We start from the raw sequence: 14,646 nt of genomic DNA on the forward strand, positions 1-14,646 counted from the left end.
ATTAATTAAACATTAGGTTTTAAGTATAAGAGTGGTGTCACTTGTACTTACCAGTGGTGGGTCTGGACTTCCAAATATGGAGAAATAGGAGATCACCTGCTGCTCCTCCAACATCTCAGCCTGTATAATCATGGGTACCTCACACAGGGAGTGGGGCTCAACAATACCCTACAAAATAATATCAATATACTGTTATAACCTGATAAATGAGAGAAAGTCACACAGGGAGTGGGGCTCAACAATACCTTACAAAATAATATCAATATACTGTAATAACCTGATAAATGAGAGAAAGTCACACAGGGAGTGGGGCTCAACAATACCCTACAAAATAATATCAATATACAATGTACTATTATAACAACCCAATAAGGGAGAGAAAGTCACACAGGGAGTGGGGCTCAACAATACCCTACAAAATAATATCAATATACTGTAATAACCTGATAAATGAGAGAAAGTCACACAGGGAGTGGGGCTCAACAATACCTTACAAAATAATATCAATATACTGTAATAACCTGATAAATGAGAGAAAGTCACACAGGGAGTGGGGCTCAACAATACCCTACAAAATAATATCAATATACAATGTACTATCATAACAACCCAATAAGGGAGAGAAAGTCACACAGGGAGTGGAGCTCAACAATACCTTACAAAATAATATCAATATACTGTAATAACCTGATAAATGAGAGAAAGTCACACAGGGAGTTGGGCTCAACAATACCCTACAAAATAATATCAATATACTGTAATAACCTGATAAATGAGAGAAAGTCACACAGGGAGTGGGGCTCAACAATATCCTACAAAATAATATCAATATACAATGTACTATCATAACAACCCAATAAGGGAGAGAAAGTCACACAGGGAGTGGAGCTCAACAATACCTTACAAAATAATATCAATATACTGTAATAAAATAATATCAATATACAATGTACTATCATAACAACCCAATAAGGGAGAGAAAGTCACACAGGGAGTGGAGCTCAACAATACCTTACAAAATAATATCAATATACTGTAATAACCTGATAAATGAGAGAAAGTCACACCGGGAGTTGGGCTCAACAATACCCTACAAAATAATATCAATATACTGTAATAACCTGATAAATGAGAGAAAGTCACACAGGGAGTGGGGCTCAACAATACCCTACAAAATAATATCAATATACAATGTACTATCATAACAACCCAATAAGGGAGAGAAAGTCACACAAGGAGTTGGGCTCAACAATACCCTACAAAATACCCTACCAATAAATAACAATGTAGATAACCAATAAGTGGATTGGGTTAGGATGTCATGGGTATTTATTGACTTTATTTAGACTCCAATTGTTGAATATTTCTGTATGCTTGGGCCTCAAATTGACCAGAAGAAATTAAGTTTTGACTTATATGTTTATTTTTGTTTCAAGAAATTGGAGCCAGGACATTTGAACCCTTAAGTAAAACTCTACCTTAGGTTTAGGACTGTTATATGTGATGGGTGTATCTTGGTCCACATATTGTTGGATCAGTTCATACTTAGCAGGAAGATCCGTGTCATTGTGGAGTTTGACACTGTGTTCATAAGAATGCCTCAGAAAACAGCGACCATAGTCAAGCATTGGGCTCAGCACAGTTACATTGGGTACAATACATCTGTAGATAATAAAGTTTATGCATTCAAAATTTGAATCATCTTTGTGTCATCTAAAGGATTACAAATAAATTTGTAACATCCAAGTAAAATCATTAGTTATCACATCCTGGTTGAATATTTACTTTTGTGAATAATTTATTCACTTCAGATAAGTTTTAAATGAGATAATAGAAATGCAAAAATTGACATTAAACAAATTTGGATTCAAATTTACTTTATAAGTATCTATGTCTAATGGTATCACTAAAACAGACATACTTAGCATGGATCGGCAGTGATAAGATCTCCTCGCCAACATTGTCAACGTCAACCACCATTACCATCTCGTACTTCTTGATTGTGTTGGAGATGAATTTCACCGTGATCTTGGTTTCACTTTGTGGTTGAAGGGTGCCAGAGGCTGGAATGATTTCAAACTCCCTCGGGAGTCCTGATCCTGGTTTAGGAAGTGGAGGACTGGACTCACTTTCTAGGTCTGAAGTACAGCAGATACTGTCAGTATTGCCATCTCCAGGGACTCGCAGGTGGAACGTCATCGGCACCAGGGAGGTGTTCTGTAGCATGCAGGTCTGGGTGTTCAGAAACCCTGATAAGAAGATGGAATGATAAACTATTCACAACTTCTATTCTTGTGTTGTAATTAAGAAGAAAGAAGAAAACCATAAGACCGAATTATACACTATCATGTATATAGTTAGAGCACAGCGTGCATGGTTTAATAGGTACAGGATTCTTTTTACAGGTTTCAATATCAGATTCTCTGATCACAGACATGAGATCTACTTACCGTATGAAACAACTCCAAACTTGAGTTTTGGAACATTGAACTGGAACGTTGGTCCAATTACAGAGCCACTGTAAATAACCCAAATAAAAAAACTAAAAAAACAGTTAGCAGTAAAATAATCAGAATCTGAGAGTTTCATAACATGACTCATGAAATAATGCTAATAATCAGATAAAACAGTTGAAATGACAACTCACAAAACCTTAATCACATTATCATTTATCCTTTTGATCAGACAGTTTTTATTGTACATGCAAATCTGGCACATAACTCATAAATACTTATAAAAACAAACAAGAAATATATATAGTGTGTACCTGAACTGGACCTCCAGTATATCTGGCTGTCCATCAATTTGAAACTTGAAAGTTTCCAGGAAATCTCCAAGGTAGGGACTAGAGAAGGAGATATGGATGGCTTGGTGGCCACCTGGCATAACAATGCCTTCTGAAGGGTTGAAACTGAAGCACGGTCCAAAGATACTGGAATTTGGCATTACGCTATAAATAGCATCTATGTCTCCCTTGTTGGCCAAAACTACCTCGTAGGTGTGCTTTGAGCCAATAAAAATGTTCCCCATGTCGAGAGACTCAAATGAAAACTGTACACTAGGTCCGATTCCGTCGCCACGGATTCTCAAAGGGAGGCGACTCTCCCTTCCAGTGATATCACAGAAGGCTGTTCTGGTATAACTCTGTGCTTCTCTCGGCTTGAATATAACATTGACTTCAAAGCTTGAGTTGGGCCAAATGTCTCCCTCCACAGGTTCAACTTTGACTACATCATCATTAAACAGCATGCTATCATTCTCCACAAGCTGAAATGATAAAATATTAAGAGGTTTAAACTTTGTATCTTTTTATCGTTAAACTGTATCAATATAAGTTTAATTCAAAGGAAGAAAGTATCAAATTAAAATTAAAATAGAAATATATATTGGAAAAAAGAACAAATCAATAAACAAAGTTCCTCATACCATTCTCCTGTTCTGAAAAGTGCGTCCAAGTATAGAAAGTTTGTCCCTGAGTGTAGGATCCTGGACACATTCCTGTAGGAACTTTTCTGTATCCGACTGTTCCTCTTGTGTTAGAGTGCTGGTCATTCTGTAGGGATAAGGAAACCACGTAACCATACATTTATAATGGAGTTTTTCTATTAAAGAGTCTATGAATAACATGCCCCATTTTTTTTATTTTCCTTTTTAACTTCAGATACATTCTATCACTTTTCACAAAGAAAGTACACCATTACCCAATAGCCAAAATGGAAGTATCTTGTTTTTGTACCAATTGAAATTCAAATACAAATGTATGATGTAGTATCAAGACTTTTCTAGTAGTAAAGAAATCCTGTCTTTATCTGGCACTCTAGCACACAGGAATTCATTCAAGACTATTACATTCAGTACTCACTGACGATACACAGAAAGAATGTTTCATCTTATCCCCTGTCATGGGGAAAAATTATGGGTAAAAATGATGTGTTAGAATCACTCACCTGTGTTTTTGTTGGTCTTCCTCTTCCTGTGTGGCAAACTGTGTCCAGCGGAAGTGAGCGATCACATCGGACCTGTTGTGGATCGTAACTGTTCTTTCATTGGCCATCGATATGAAGGTGTTTTCTATTCTCAGGGAGTTTTTATCAAGTCTTACATTTCCATCCTGAGCCTGTCCATGTAGGGCTATCAATACATCTTCTCCTGAAAGTATCATACAAAATGTGGTTAGTTTTAGACAGTCAGGCTTATATGATACCTTATATGCCTATAAAAGTATCACAATGATTGTAACTTGTAAGACTTATAATTAGAAATATACATAATGGTATAAGTATTGCCGCAATTTTTAGCCAGTCCTTCCATTGACATTTTCATTCTATTAGAACATGGACACCACACAGTGCTGTACTGCTGGTTCTGGGTACCCAGATATGTGATGGTATCATGATAATGAACCATTGTCTCTTCTTGCACTTATCATAGCGATGTTAAAAAAAAATGCACAAAAAAATACAACATATTTATGATTATTCTGTCTTATTTTTCTTAAAAAATGAACATATTAGGCAGGAAAATTACCTGTGTGGTAATGTAAGTTGAGATCTTTTGTGTGATCACCAGTCTTTTTGGGGTTAAACTCGACGGTCACCTGCATACTATCCTGTACAGGTAGGGTGCCTATCTCTGGACTAACGCTAAATGGTCTGAAAAACGAGTACATCTCATAAGTTACAAACTGATATGATCAAAACAAAATATGAATCTATGCCATTATACAATTAAAGATAATTTCCAAATGCCTTCTGACGGAACTATACCAAGCTAATCAATACCAGTTAACCAGGGGAGATAACTATGAATACTTATCAGGGGAGAATATTGTGTTACAAAACTTATCAGGGGATAAAACTTTGACAATACTTATCTGGGGAGATAACTGTGACAATATATATCAGGGGAGATAACTGTTTGAAACTACTTATCAGGGGCGACAACTGTGACAATACCAAATGAAAAGCACTTTAATAGTTAGACAGTGAAAGGTTTCTATCTCCTGACTAGCATTATAAAACAAGGACACACTTACTTATCTACAGAGAGGGTAAACTTGGCCTCCTTGTTGCCGATGTTTCGGATCAGGAGTGTTCGGCTCATTGTGTTTTTAACTGGTCCTACAGGAAAGACGATGTTATCCGGGAAGTCCAGTATAGCTCGCGATCCAATAGCTTTGACCGGAACAATAAACTTTTCTCTTTCCGTAATACAAACTAACTCATGGTTGTAGTCCTGGTTATAGACAACACACATACAAACCATTATCAGGTCTCAAACATTAAACATCACTTTCATCATGGATCAGTACCGCTAGTCTAAATATTCACCCTTTTCAAGTCTTAAATTTAGTAAAAGCTGACTTTAAAATCACTTTAATTTTGCTCCTAATTAAATAATCTGTTTTTAATAGAGTTTTGTTTTAATTTTTAGCCCTTGACTGAAATCCACACTTTTTCACCATTAGTTATTATTTAAAAGGCGGGATTAATTCTTTATTCCAAGGTTGTAGATGGTTAATGTACTACATGTGAGCATTTCATACAGCTGTGATATCAATTTTTATCATGTTGAAAATACATACCTGTATGACAATTGGTTACAAAAAGTAGCATGTTCAGGGGTATTCCTTTAAACCTGGCACCCTTGACAGTTTGTTGCCTGGATGTAAAAACATTTGTATGATTCATTTTCACGTACCTTTTTCTCATCTGGAGTAAATTCTATTTTGAAAGTTGTTGGTAGTCCTGGTCCAACTTTGTGTCCAACATCATGAGGACTGATGACCTTGAAGTAAGGTGAATCTGCCTGGGTCACCTTCACCAGACGAGGAACCTACAACATCACAATATACAAAATCAACATATCGATATACTCTAAGATTGCATATTCAATGATTTCTTAAACTTATACAGTCACATAAGATAACTCCCACAACAGTATCCCTACCTTGTCGTTGTTTCTGAGAATCAGTGGAACTTCATACACCTCAAAAGGCTTGAAGTTCTGGAAGTAAATCTCTGATGGATAGGGTTGGAACATTGGTTCATCAATGTTGACTTGGGAAAACTGTCAAAACAAACAGGTCATCAATTTGATTTTTTGTTAAAAAAAAATTTAAATACTGTAAGTCTGTTCCTTGTATCATCAATTACCATTGCTAATATGAAATTGAAAACCAGCTACAATTACCTTAATTAGATGCTCAAATTTAACATCAATATTTGGATTTTCTATATGCTCTTAAAAAAATATTTCAAACATTTTAAGTAGGGATGTGAGATTTGGGTTTGCATGCTTTTTAAAATCTTATCACAAGAACTTTGTAGTGAACGATGATTATAACAGGTCAAATCCTTACAAAGGTAGAAAAACACATGTAAATACATCCCTGTAAGTCAACTAATATAAAGAAAACAATATAAATGGAATTCAAAAGAATTTGAAGAATTTATAACTTTTGACCGTGACAGCTTTTCTAAAACTTTCTCCTTATCCCAGTAATCTAATATTATACTACATGTAAGAGTTAAGACTTGTTTCTAGTGAATGTCATACTGAAATAAAAGTAAAGTAATTATTGTAAAAAATGCAAAAAGCAGTAATGACATGTATCACAATAATGTATTAGCCCCTCCCACCCAACAAAATATGCCATTAATACATACATGCTATATTGATGATGCATGCTGGTTGGTGATTGCAGTCACATGCTAGTGTGTGATTATATAGGTTAGGGGGTATTGGGTTGGGGACAGAAATAGAAAAAATTGGCGGCACATGGGGCACCAGTTACAACTGGTCTTGAATGACATTCAGATCACATGTAGGGTGAACTTAAAGACCACAATCCACTAATTCTGGAGTTTTCAATTTCTCAGGTGCTGGGTAAACCTTCAGACTATAATAGGTGTGGCCTAAGGTCATTGTGATAGTGGATACAGAACCAAAAACAGATCATTATGTTTTGTTTAGGACCTTAGTATCATCATAACTAATGGTGGGACTTCAGACCATATAATTAGTTGTAGAGTGATACTTTGTACTGAGGTAGGGACATGACTTTGACATGGTAAGAAGGTAAATGAAATGAACCCGAGACTTTGGTTATATACTTGGACATAATGTATTGTGACAATATGGTCAGTGCATACAACATCCATAAATGCATATATAGTATATGAATGTAGGCCAATCTTATCCAAACTAGATCATTTTTCAGCTACTGTAATTCAGTTTTTAGTCAAACTGTAACTTTTCCCTCAGGTATACATTTGCGTATTGTTGTATATGATATAAGTAGCATTAGAGTGATCTAGTTGTGTAAGATCTATCGCCACTTTGTTAGTCATTACCCCAACTTTTTTTGTTAGTTCCTCTTCCTGGAAATGAAAATCATTTTACAGACAATGTCAAATTCACTTCTGTCACCATCTTTCAGCAATAATATGATTGTAACAAATGTAACAATAATTGATGCCTCAAACAGAAGCAGGAGAATGAATCACTGATAAGGACTTGCTTTTAAAAAGAATTTTTTTACTGGTTTGAGATATAGGTTCAAATTTTCTGTTTCTAAAAAGAAAACTATAGATTAAGAAAGAAAATTTCAGTTAGTAAAACTATGCTTACTAGTAATTACCACCAATCCTCATAGTATATGGTAGGAGCTTAATTGGGTACAATCTAAATGTTACTGTTAGTAGGAATGGTGCACAATGAGCAAGTTAAGGATCTATATCAACAGTTCTCACTAAAAGTCTATGTGCATTTAAACTGGTGGATAAACTCCATCCTTATATTGTACTGACCTTTTGTAAGCTGGTGTCAGCCATATCCAACAGCTCAATTTTCCTTGGCACTTTCATGTAGTGTGTATTGGCAAGCTTCTGTTCTGTATCCATTTGCATGTCGAACAAAAACTTACTAGGAGTCATCTGTGAAATAACAAAAAAAAAGATATTTCCATATAAAAATTGATATTGATGTAACACAATACAAATAATCTAATCAATATACACATTTTTTGTAATTTAATTAATTGTATATGTTGAAGGAGTATTACATATTAAGTCAAAGGCTTAACTACATATTTACTTCAAACTTGTAAGTAAAAATACATCTACATAGGTCAGATTTTGTCAGATTTTATTAACACACTCTGGGCACACCCCTGTGTGCCACAAGAGGTCAATTTATACAAAAGATACATGACAGACAGGGTAGCTGATAGTACAGTGTGAACATAATACACTCAAGCGTACATATCCGTGTATGAAATATTTTACGTACATTGGAGAGTATAATGAATGGTCATCGTTAGTTATGTATGATTGTAGTATAAACAACAACCATAGCAATATTTTAATATTATAATGGTATATGCTTAATACTTCATTTCATTGACCTTTAGCGTAGCCATAGCAGTATAATACAATTGCATATCCACTAAATATATTTCAATTTTACTTAAGTTCATACTTTTAGCTTTAATAGAACTTGAACGCTTAATACTTTGTACAGAGTATCAATAGATTGAACATATACATGTAGTAGTTATACAATTGTATATTCAATGCTATATCATATAACATATATAATCAGCTATATCACAACATAATAAGAAGTAATAACATACAAGTAATATAAATGCAGGTGTATGTAACAAGTACACTGTACTTTTTGATCAATTTAAAATACATAACTGTTCTATTTGTTTAAAAAAATAACTCACTCTTGTTAATAGAGTTTGATTACAGATTTCAAACATGCCTCCCATTTTTAATAAACTTGGATTTGTAAAATAGTATTGTGGAATATATTTATGCCTGATATTAGTTTCACTTGCATTACTACATTGAAATAAGTAGTGATATTCATCTCCAATACCGTTATTACATAGTAAACAAATATGGTTATCACGTGGTATACCAGCCCATCTACCAGTTTCAATAGGAAATTTTAAATTCGAGGTTCTAAATTTACTAATAATAACACGTTCTTTGAAATCAAGCTTTACTAAATATGGTTCAAGTTTAAATTGCTTTTTAAAGGTTGAGTAGAATTGTCCGCGAGACGATGTTTCTATTGATCACATAAACGTTGTTTTAGCAAGTTTTTAAACAAAGCTCTATTCATCGTACATGTTTTTTGAAATGCCCATATATTGTTAAAACCTGTGTCATTAAGGAGTGAGTTTATATGCCCAAGCCATTTAAATTCTGTAGTATCGTTTTCTTGCATTCTTAGTGTAAGGCGATAAAATACACTGGAGAGTTTATCTCCCCCTGTAATTAATTTGTGACATAACATTAACATCTGTACCTTGATTTCAATTTCTAAAGGAAGTTTACCAAGTTCTCCATAAACCATAAAATTAGGAGTACTGTTTCGAACATGAAGAATTTTTTTACAAAATTGCAAATGAATTTTCTCAATAATGCTTACATTTTCAAATCCCCAGATTTCACAGGCATACAACAAAATAGGAGATACAAGTGAGTCAAATAATTTCAATTGTAAATCTATTGACAATGGGATGTTTCTAATTTTAGTATACAATGCATACAGTGCTTTCTTTGCAGCTAACTTTTTCTTTGTTTTAGCAAATGAGCTGTTGTAATTGAACAATATACCAAGATAAGGCTAAGAATCCTCACAAGTTGTCTGATCATTAAATAATTTGAAATTATATTGCCATCTACTTTTGCGTTTTTCAAAAATTACTATTTTTGTCTTTTGTGTATTAACAGTTAGTTTCCACTCATCACAATAACTTTGAAAGCAATCAAGTGCACATTGTAGAATTTCAGGTGATTCTGACATCAGCACAGTATCATCTGCATATAAAATGACAAATAATTTGACAAACATACCAAGATTATTTTCACATAAACTATCAATTTCTCTCAAATATGACACATTGTTTTGGTGAAGATATTCTTCAAGATCATTAAGAAAAATAGAGAGAAAAAAACGGTGAGAGTTTTTTGCCTTGTTTAACTCCAACATTACATATAAAAAAATCTGACATTTTATTTCCATTGCGTACACAGGATTTTGTATGTTCGTATAAATTATATATAACTTATATTGGATAGTATATCAATTGAATGGCACATGCCCTATATACATATATAACAAAAAAAAATACCAGGTAAGCAAATTGACATATTTACCAGCTAATAAAGTAATATAGCATAATATTAAAGAAATTGTAAAAATGAAGAATTCAAAAATAGCTACAAGATTTAAGAGACAATACCCTGGTAGTCTAGTTAAACATATCAGAATGAAACACAGTACTGGTCTATGAACTGTGGTGTAGACTGAAGTCTAGCATTACCTTGTGTCCTTCCACATCTCCTGGCTTCAGGAGTTTGGGGTTTCTGGGAGCAATGACTTTGCTCTTGTAATTTGCAGCCTCTGGACCAAGGGCTTCTAGGGTACCAGTGGTGCCCACCACCTCTCCAAACGGCCCCAGAGGCATGATGGTTAGGTAGAGGTCTGAAAAAAAGCAAAATGTATACTCTAGATCATGATCCAAATCATACAAATAAAATTAGGGCAAAGATTGATTAGATAATGCGTAATAAAAAAGTTGTGCTTATCAAAACTATAAAATGCACATTTATCAAAACTTTTTTGCACTCTAAATCTTGTCTTGCATTAAATGTATCGAACAAGGATATGGAAATGTGTTGAAACAGTCACCTAAATTGCAAATTACCATGGTGGCCAATGTGGAAGCAGATTCAAACAGAAGTTAATGGACAAAAGCATTGCATAATAATGAGTAGTCACTATATGAAGAGTACAAAACTCATTTATATGTCAAACAAAGTTCACTCTTCACTTCTTTTATCGTATCTATAAGATATCCATTGATTTAATAAGTTTCTTTCGATTACTTAAAATTTTTACTTTCATTAGGATTTTTACCCTACAATATTAAAGTTGAAACAGTGAAAATCAGTTAAGATAATAAATAAATTACGATTAAGGCTTTATTTAATGTTTCATACAAAATCAATAATTATATGAGTTTGTTATTCATTACAGTAAAGTCATGCATCTTAGAATTATTTCATATATTTATTTGTTTTCCTAAATGTAACTATCATTTATTACAGATATTTTTTAATAAGTTCAGTGAAATTATTAATATCATGTTAAAAGTTACAGTCAATTATGTTTTTCTGCTATTGTTTTATTACCGGTAAGGACAATTTTACTTACCTTCCATCATAAAAAACTGAAAATTGTATCTGTGGTTACCAACAGATGACAGATTTAATAAATGATTTTGAAACTTGTTTTTTATAAATATTTACACACAATATGTTGATTAACATAAAAAGAAAAAATATCATGTTACAATATAAGGAACTCTAAATATGTTTTCTCTGTTTCTGGTTTCAGTAATTAAACCATACGTTGAAGTTTGTTTAAACAATTATAAAATAGTATTGTAGTTATTTTCGAACTTTAAATTCTGTATCGCAGATTTTTGTAAAAAAAAAAATAGTCCACTTTTTATACCTAATTACATGTATTGTAATGTTCAGTATAATGAAGGAGGTTGATTAACGGATCAAGGTAGAACGTAAAACTTTTTAATTACATTTCTTACAAAAATTAGAATATACTGGCAAGTGACCAGTTCTCGCCGAGTACCAATTCTCGACATCGCATATGTAATAGTAAAATGATCACAGGCAAATTTCAAGACAATTTTTTTGTGGAAATCAGCTTCTAAGTGTCTTCTATCAGAAGGCTAATATTGACTACATTTGCGTGGAAATCATACAGATACAGATGCGATGGCAAGAACTGGTACTCGGTGACTGGTCGACCAGTTCTCGCCGAGTACCAATTCTCGTCATCGTATGTTTACTTATATGATTACAGACGAATTTTCAGACATTTTTTTTGGTGGAAATCAGAATAGTAGTGTCTTCTATCAGAAGATGGTTTTATTGACTAAATTTTCGTGGTAATCGTACAGATGTGATGTCGAGAATTGTTACTCGACGAGAACTGGTCGCCTGCCAGTAGTGGTTTAAACCGCCGAAATTTACTGAAACTTGTATACAAATAATGAAAGCAGGTGCGTGTTTGGAAAATTTCATTCAAAGAACAAATGTCATCAGATTTATTGATACCAACTTAACAAGACACTTTAAAACCAAAAAGTGCATTATATGTACACCTCAATTATGCCTAGCTTCAAAGACAATCAAACTAATGTATTGTCAGGCAACAGAATACAACAGGTCCACCGACCGATGGCGAAGGATCCGGACCTCTTGGATAATCAAGTACGAACAAAACAGTTGATAATGTTTTAGATAAGAAAAAAATTGCCAAAAAATTTCCGATTATAGCATCCTTAAAAAGAAATGTCGAAAAATTCTACCATACCTCTTCAATTTGTGAAATCAGACAATATCAACACTGAAGCAAAACTGGGTTGTTTGTGAACGCCATATTGCTGTTTGTTGCTATAGCGCTCCTCAGCCTATCGTGTATAATAGAACATTTTCTATTGGTCACTGTTATTACATATACAGAAATATCAGCCAATCAAATATTACTTTGGTAAGTGTCGTTTGCAACACCAAAATGATGTTTCTACACTTTATCAAACACAAAAATATTTCCACATATAAACCCATATCTTAACTAGATAGGATATCCTTTCTTCAATAGACATAATTTTGCACATGCAGTTCGAGTAGAATCTATGCGATTTGTCAAACATGTTCACATAAATGCGGTTCCAACAACAAGCAACAACACTCTTTCAATTTTATAACAGTTACTTCCCTTTGTTTGATTCCCGATACATTGTCCAGTCATTCCGTCACATATTTTTTATCTATGTCTTTGCTGTATTGCATGTAATTTGACAATTTTCTGTAAATTTTAGATTTTTCCTGCATGGAATTTGCACTGATTACTGAAAAATTAAAAATATAAAGCTGGATGTCCGGATTCATTCAGTCAGTCTTTAGTTCCTCTTATATAAGAGATAGATCTACAAATAATAAATTCAAAAGAAATACAAAATTTTACAAAAAAAAAAAAAAAAAAAAAACAAAAAAAAAAACAAAAATACAAAAAAAAAAAAAAAAAACGAAAACTGATTTTTTTTTCAAATAGAAAAAGGAAGAGCCAGGCGTACATCTACGCGTTCACGTCGCGAAACGTTAATCCATTGTTTCCTATTCCTATTTCGGATTTTCTTGTATAGAGCATAAAGTGCTTTATTCGCTTGTTCTATTAACTTATTCGCTCAGTATTCGCTCAGTTGACATCATTGGTAAGCTAAGACTAGCTTGTGGAGATGTATTAAAGTTTCTTCAAACAATGATATTGTGTACTCCTAACGCGTACTATGGACTTCCGGTTGCTTAAAATAATGTATATACAGTCATTTCATTAATGTTGAAATCCTTTTCCGTTGTTAGGGGAACAGGAGATATATATATACACAATGTTACTTAATCTCATAGTAATGAGCTACCGACACATATATGTAAGTGCCAGACACTGATGAAAACACTGATTAAAAAGTTTACATGGATTTAGAATATCACAGGGTTTGCTGTCCATTCCTGTGAGTAATTTTTTCACCCCGATTTATACAATTTTGTCAGAAAGATGGTTGAAATTTTGCTGGGTGGTTTTTCCAGTACTTATTGAGTCTTGACTTGAAGGTGTTTAGAGATGGTGAACACACCACTTCCTCTGGTAGAGAATTCCAGATGTTGATAACTCTGTTGCTGAAGAAGTGGCCTGATTTTCCCAGTCTGAATTGCCTTTTATATAGTTTTCTGGAGTGCCCCCTTGTTGAAGTTCGTCCAATTTCATCGAATAGTGACTCAACGTTCAGTATGTCCAAATGATATCTGCGCGCTCTCTACGATATTGAAGTGTTGGTAGACTTAGACTCTTTAAGCGATCTTGGTAGGATAGATGTTTTAAACACGGTATCCTTTTTGTTGCTCGTCTTTGTACATTTTCAATGACGGTCATGTCTCTGAACAGGTGTGGTGAGGATACTGGTGTTGCGTATTCCACAATCGGACGAATAAGTGATTTATACAGTGCCAGGAACATTTGAGGGCTCATATATGAGAATGATCTAAACATTAAAGGGACACTACCTTTCCGAAACGGCTTTTAATTTTTAAAATAGGAATGTAAAACGAGATCAATAATTTTGTAGAGTCGCAGAAGTTATTAACTATACGTTTACTAGCACACTTATCATCACCTTCAGAACTGTTTAATTAGAATAAATAAAATGTTAATTTTCATAACGCGGGTCGTTTTATGTTTCCCGCCGTCGTCCTAAATGCCGCGCGGTAGTTGACTATCACTGCGCCACACGGCAAAACAGCGAAATGAATCTCCACTGTTATCGTACATTAGACAGGAAATCTTGCATATGTTTGGTGTTGTAACCTCATCTTAAGCCATCGATATATATTTTCTTTTGGTATTAATGTTTTTAAGAAACCTTTAAATTTTGCTCCGGAAAGGTAGTGGGCCTTTAAACAGATGATTTTGTTGGCCTTTGAGCTTGACGAGTTGGCATGAATTTAGAACTGCAGGTTTTGGTCAATGTTCACTCCTAAG

The 14,646-nt window shown here is 33.8% G+C and overlaps 1 protein-coding gene across 4 annotated transcripts in view; it reads right to left on the reverse strand.

Moving 5' to 3' along the window:
• LOC138316006 (hydrocephalus-inducing protein homolog) overlaps window positions 1-12,577 on the reverse strand; it is a 77,510-nt gene extending 64,933 nt beyond the window's left edge. For all 4 annotated transcript variants that reach the window (XM_069257481.1, XM_069257483.1, XM_069257482.1 and 1 more), the window contains exons 1-14: window positions 12,424-12,577; window positions 10,346-10,506; window positions 7,812-7,937; window positions 5,950-6,069; window positions 5,701-5,835; window positions 5,036-5,235; window positions 4,528-4,652; window positions 3,948-4,149; window positions 3,427-3,553; window positions 2,768-3,267; window positions 2,451-2,518; window positions 1,922-2,249; window positions 1,479-1,662; window positions 52-168 (exon numbers count right to left, since the gene is read on the reverse strand). In XM_069257481.1, the coding sequence (XP_069113582.1) occupies window positions 52-168; window positions 1,479-1,662; window positions 1,922-2,249; window positions 2,451-2,518; window positions 2,768-3,267; window positions 3,427-3,553; window positions 3,948-4,149; window positions 4,528-4,652; window positions 5,036-5,235; window positions 5,701-5,835; window positions 5,950-6,069; window positions 7,812-7,937; window positions 10,346-10,489 (2,376 nt within the window). In that variant the 5' untranslated portion in view covers window positions 10,490-10,506; window positions 12,424-12,577. The remainder of the gene's footprint in view (window positions 1-51; window positions 169-1,478; window positions 1,663-1,921; window positions 2,250-2,450; window positions 2,519-2,767; window positions 3,268-3,426; window positions 3,554-3,947; window positions 4,150-4,527; window positions 4,653-5,035; window positions 5,236-5,700; window positions 5,836-5,949; window positions 6,070-7,811; window positions 7,938-10,345; window positions 10,507-12,423) is intronic.
• Window positions 12,578-14,646: the final 2,069 nt, after the last annotated feature.

Source organism: Argopecten irradians, chromosome 2 (genome assembly GCF_041381155.1).
Source record: "Argopecten irradians isolate NY chromosome 2, Ai_NY, whole genome shotgun sequence".
Lineage (NCBI taxonomy): Eukaryota > Metazoa > Mollusca > Bivalvia > Pectinida > Pectinidae > Argopecten > Argopecten irradians.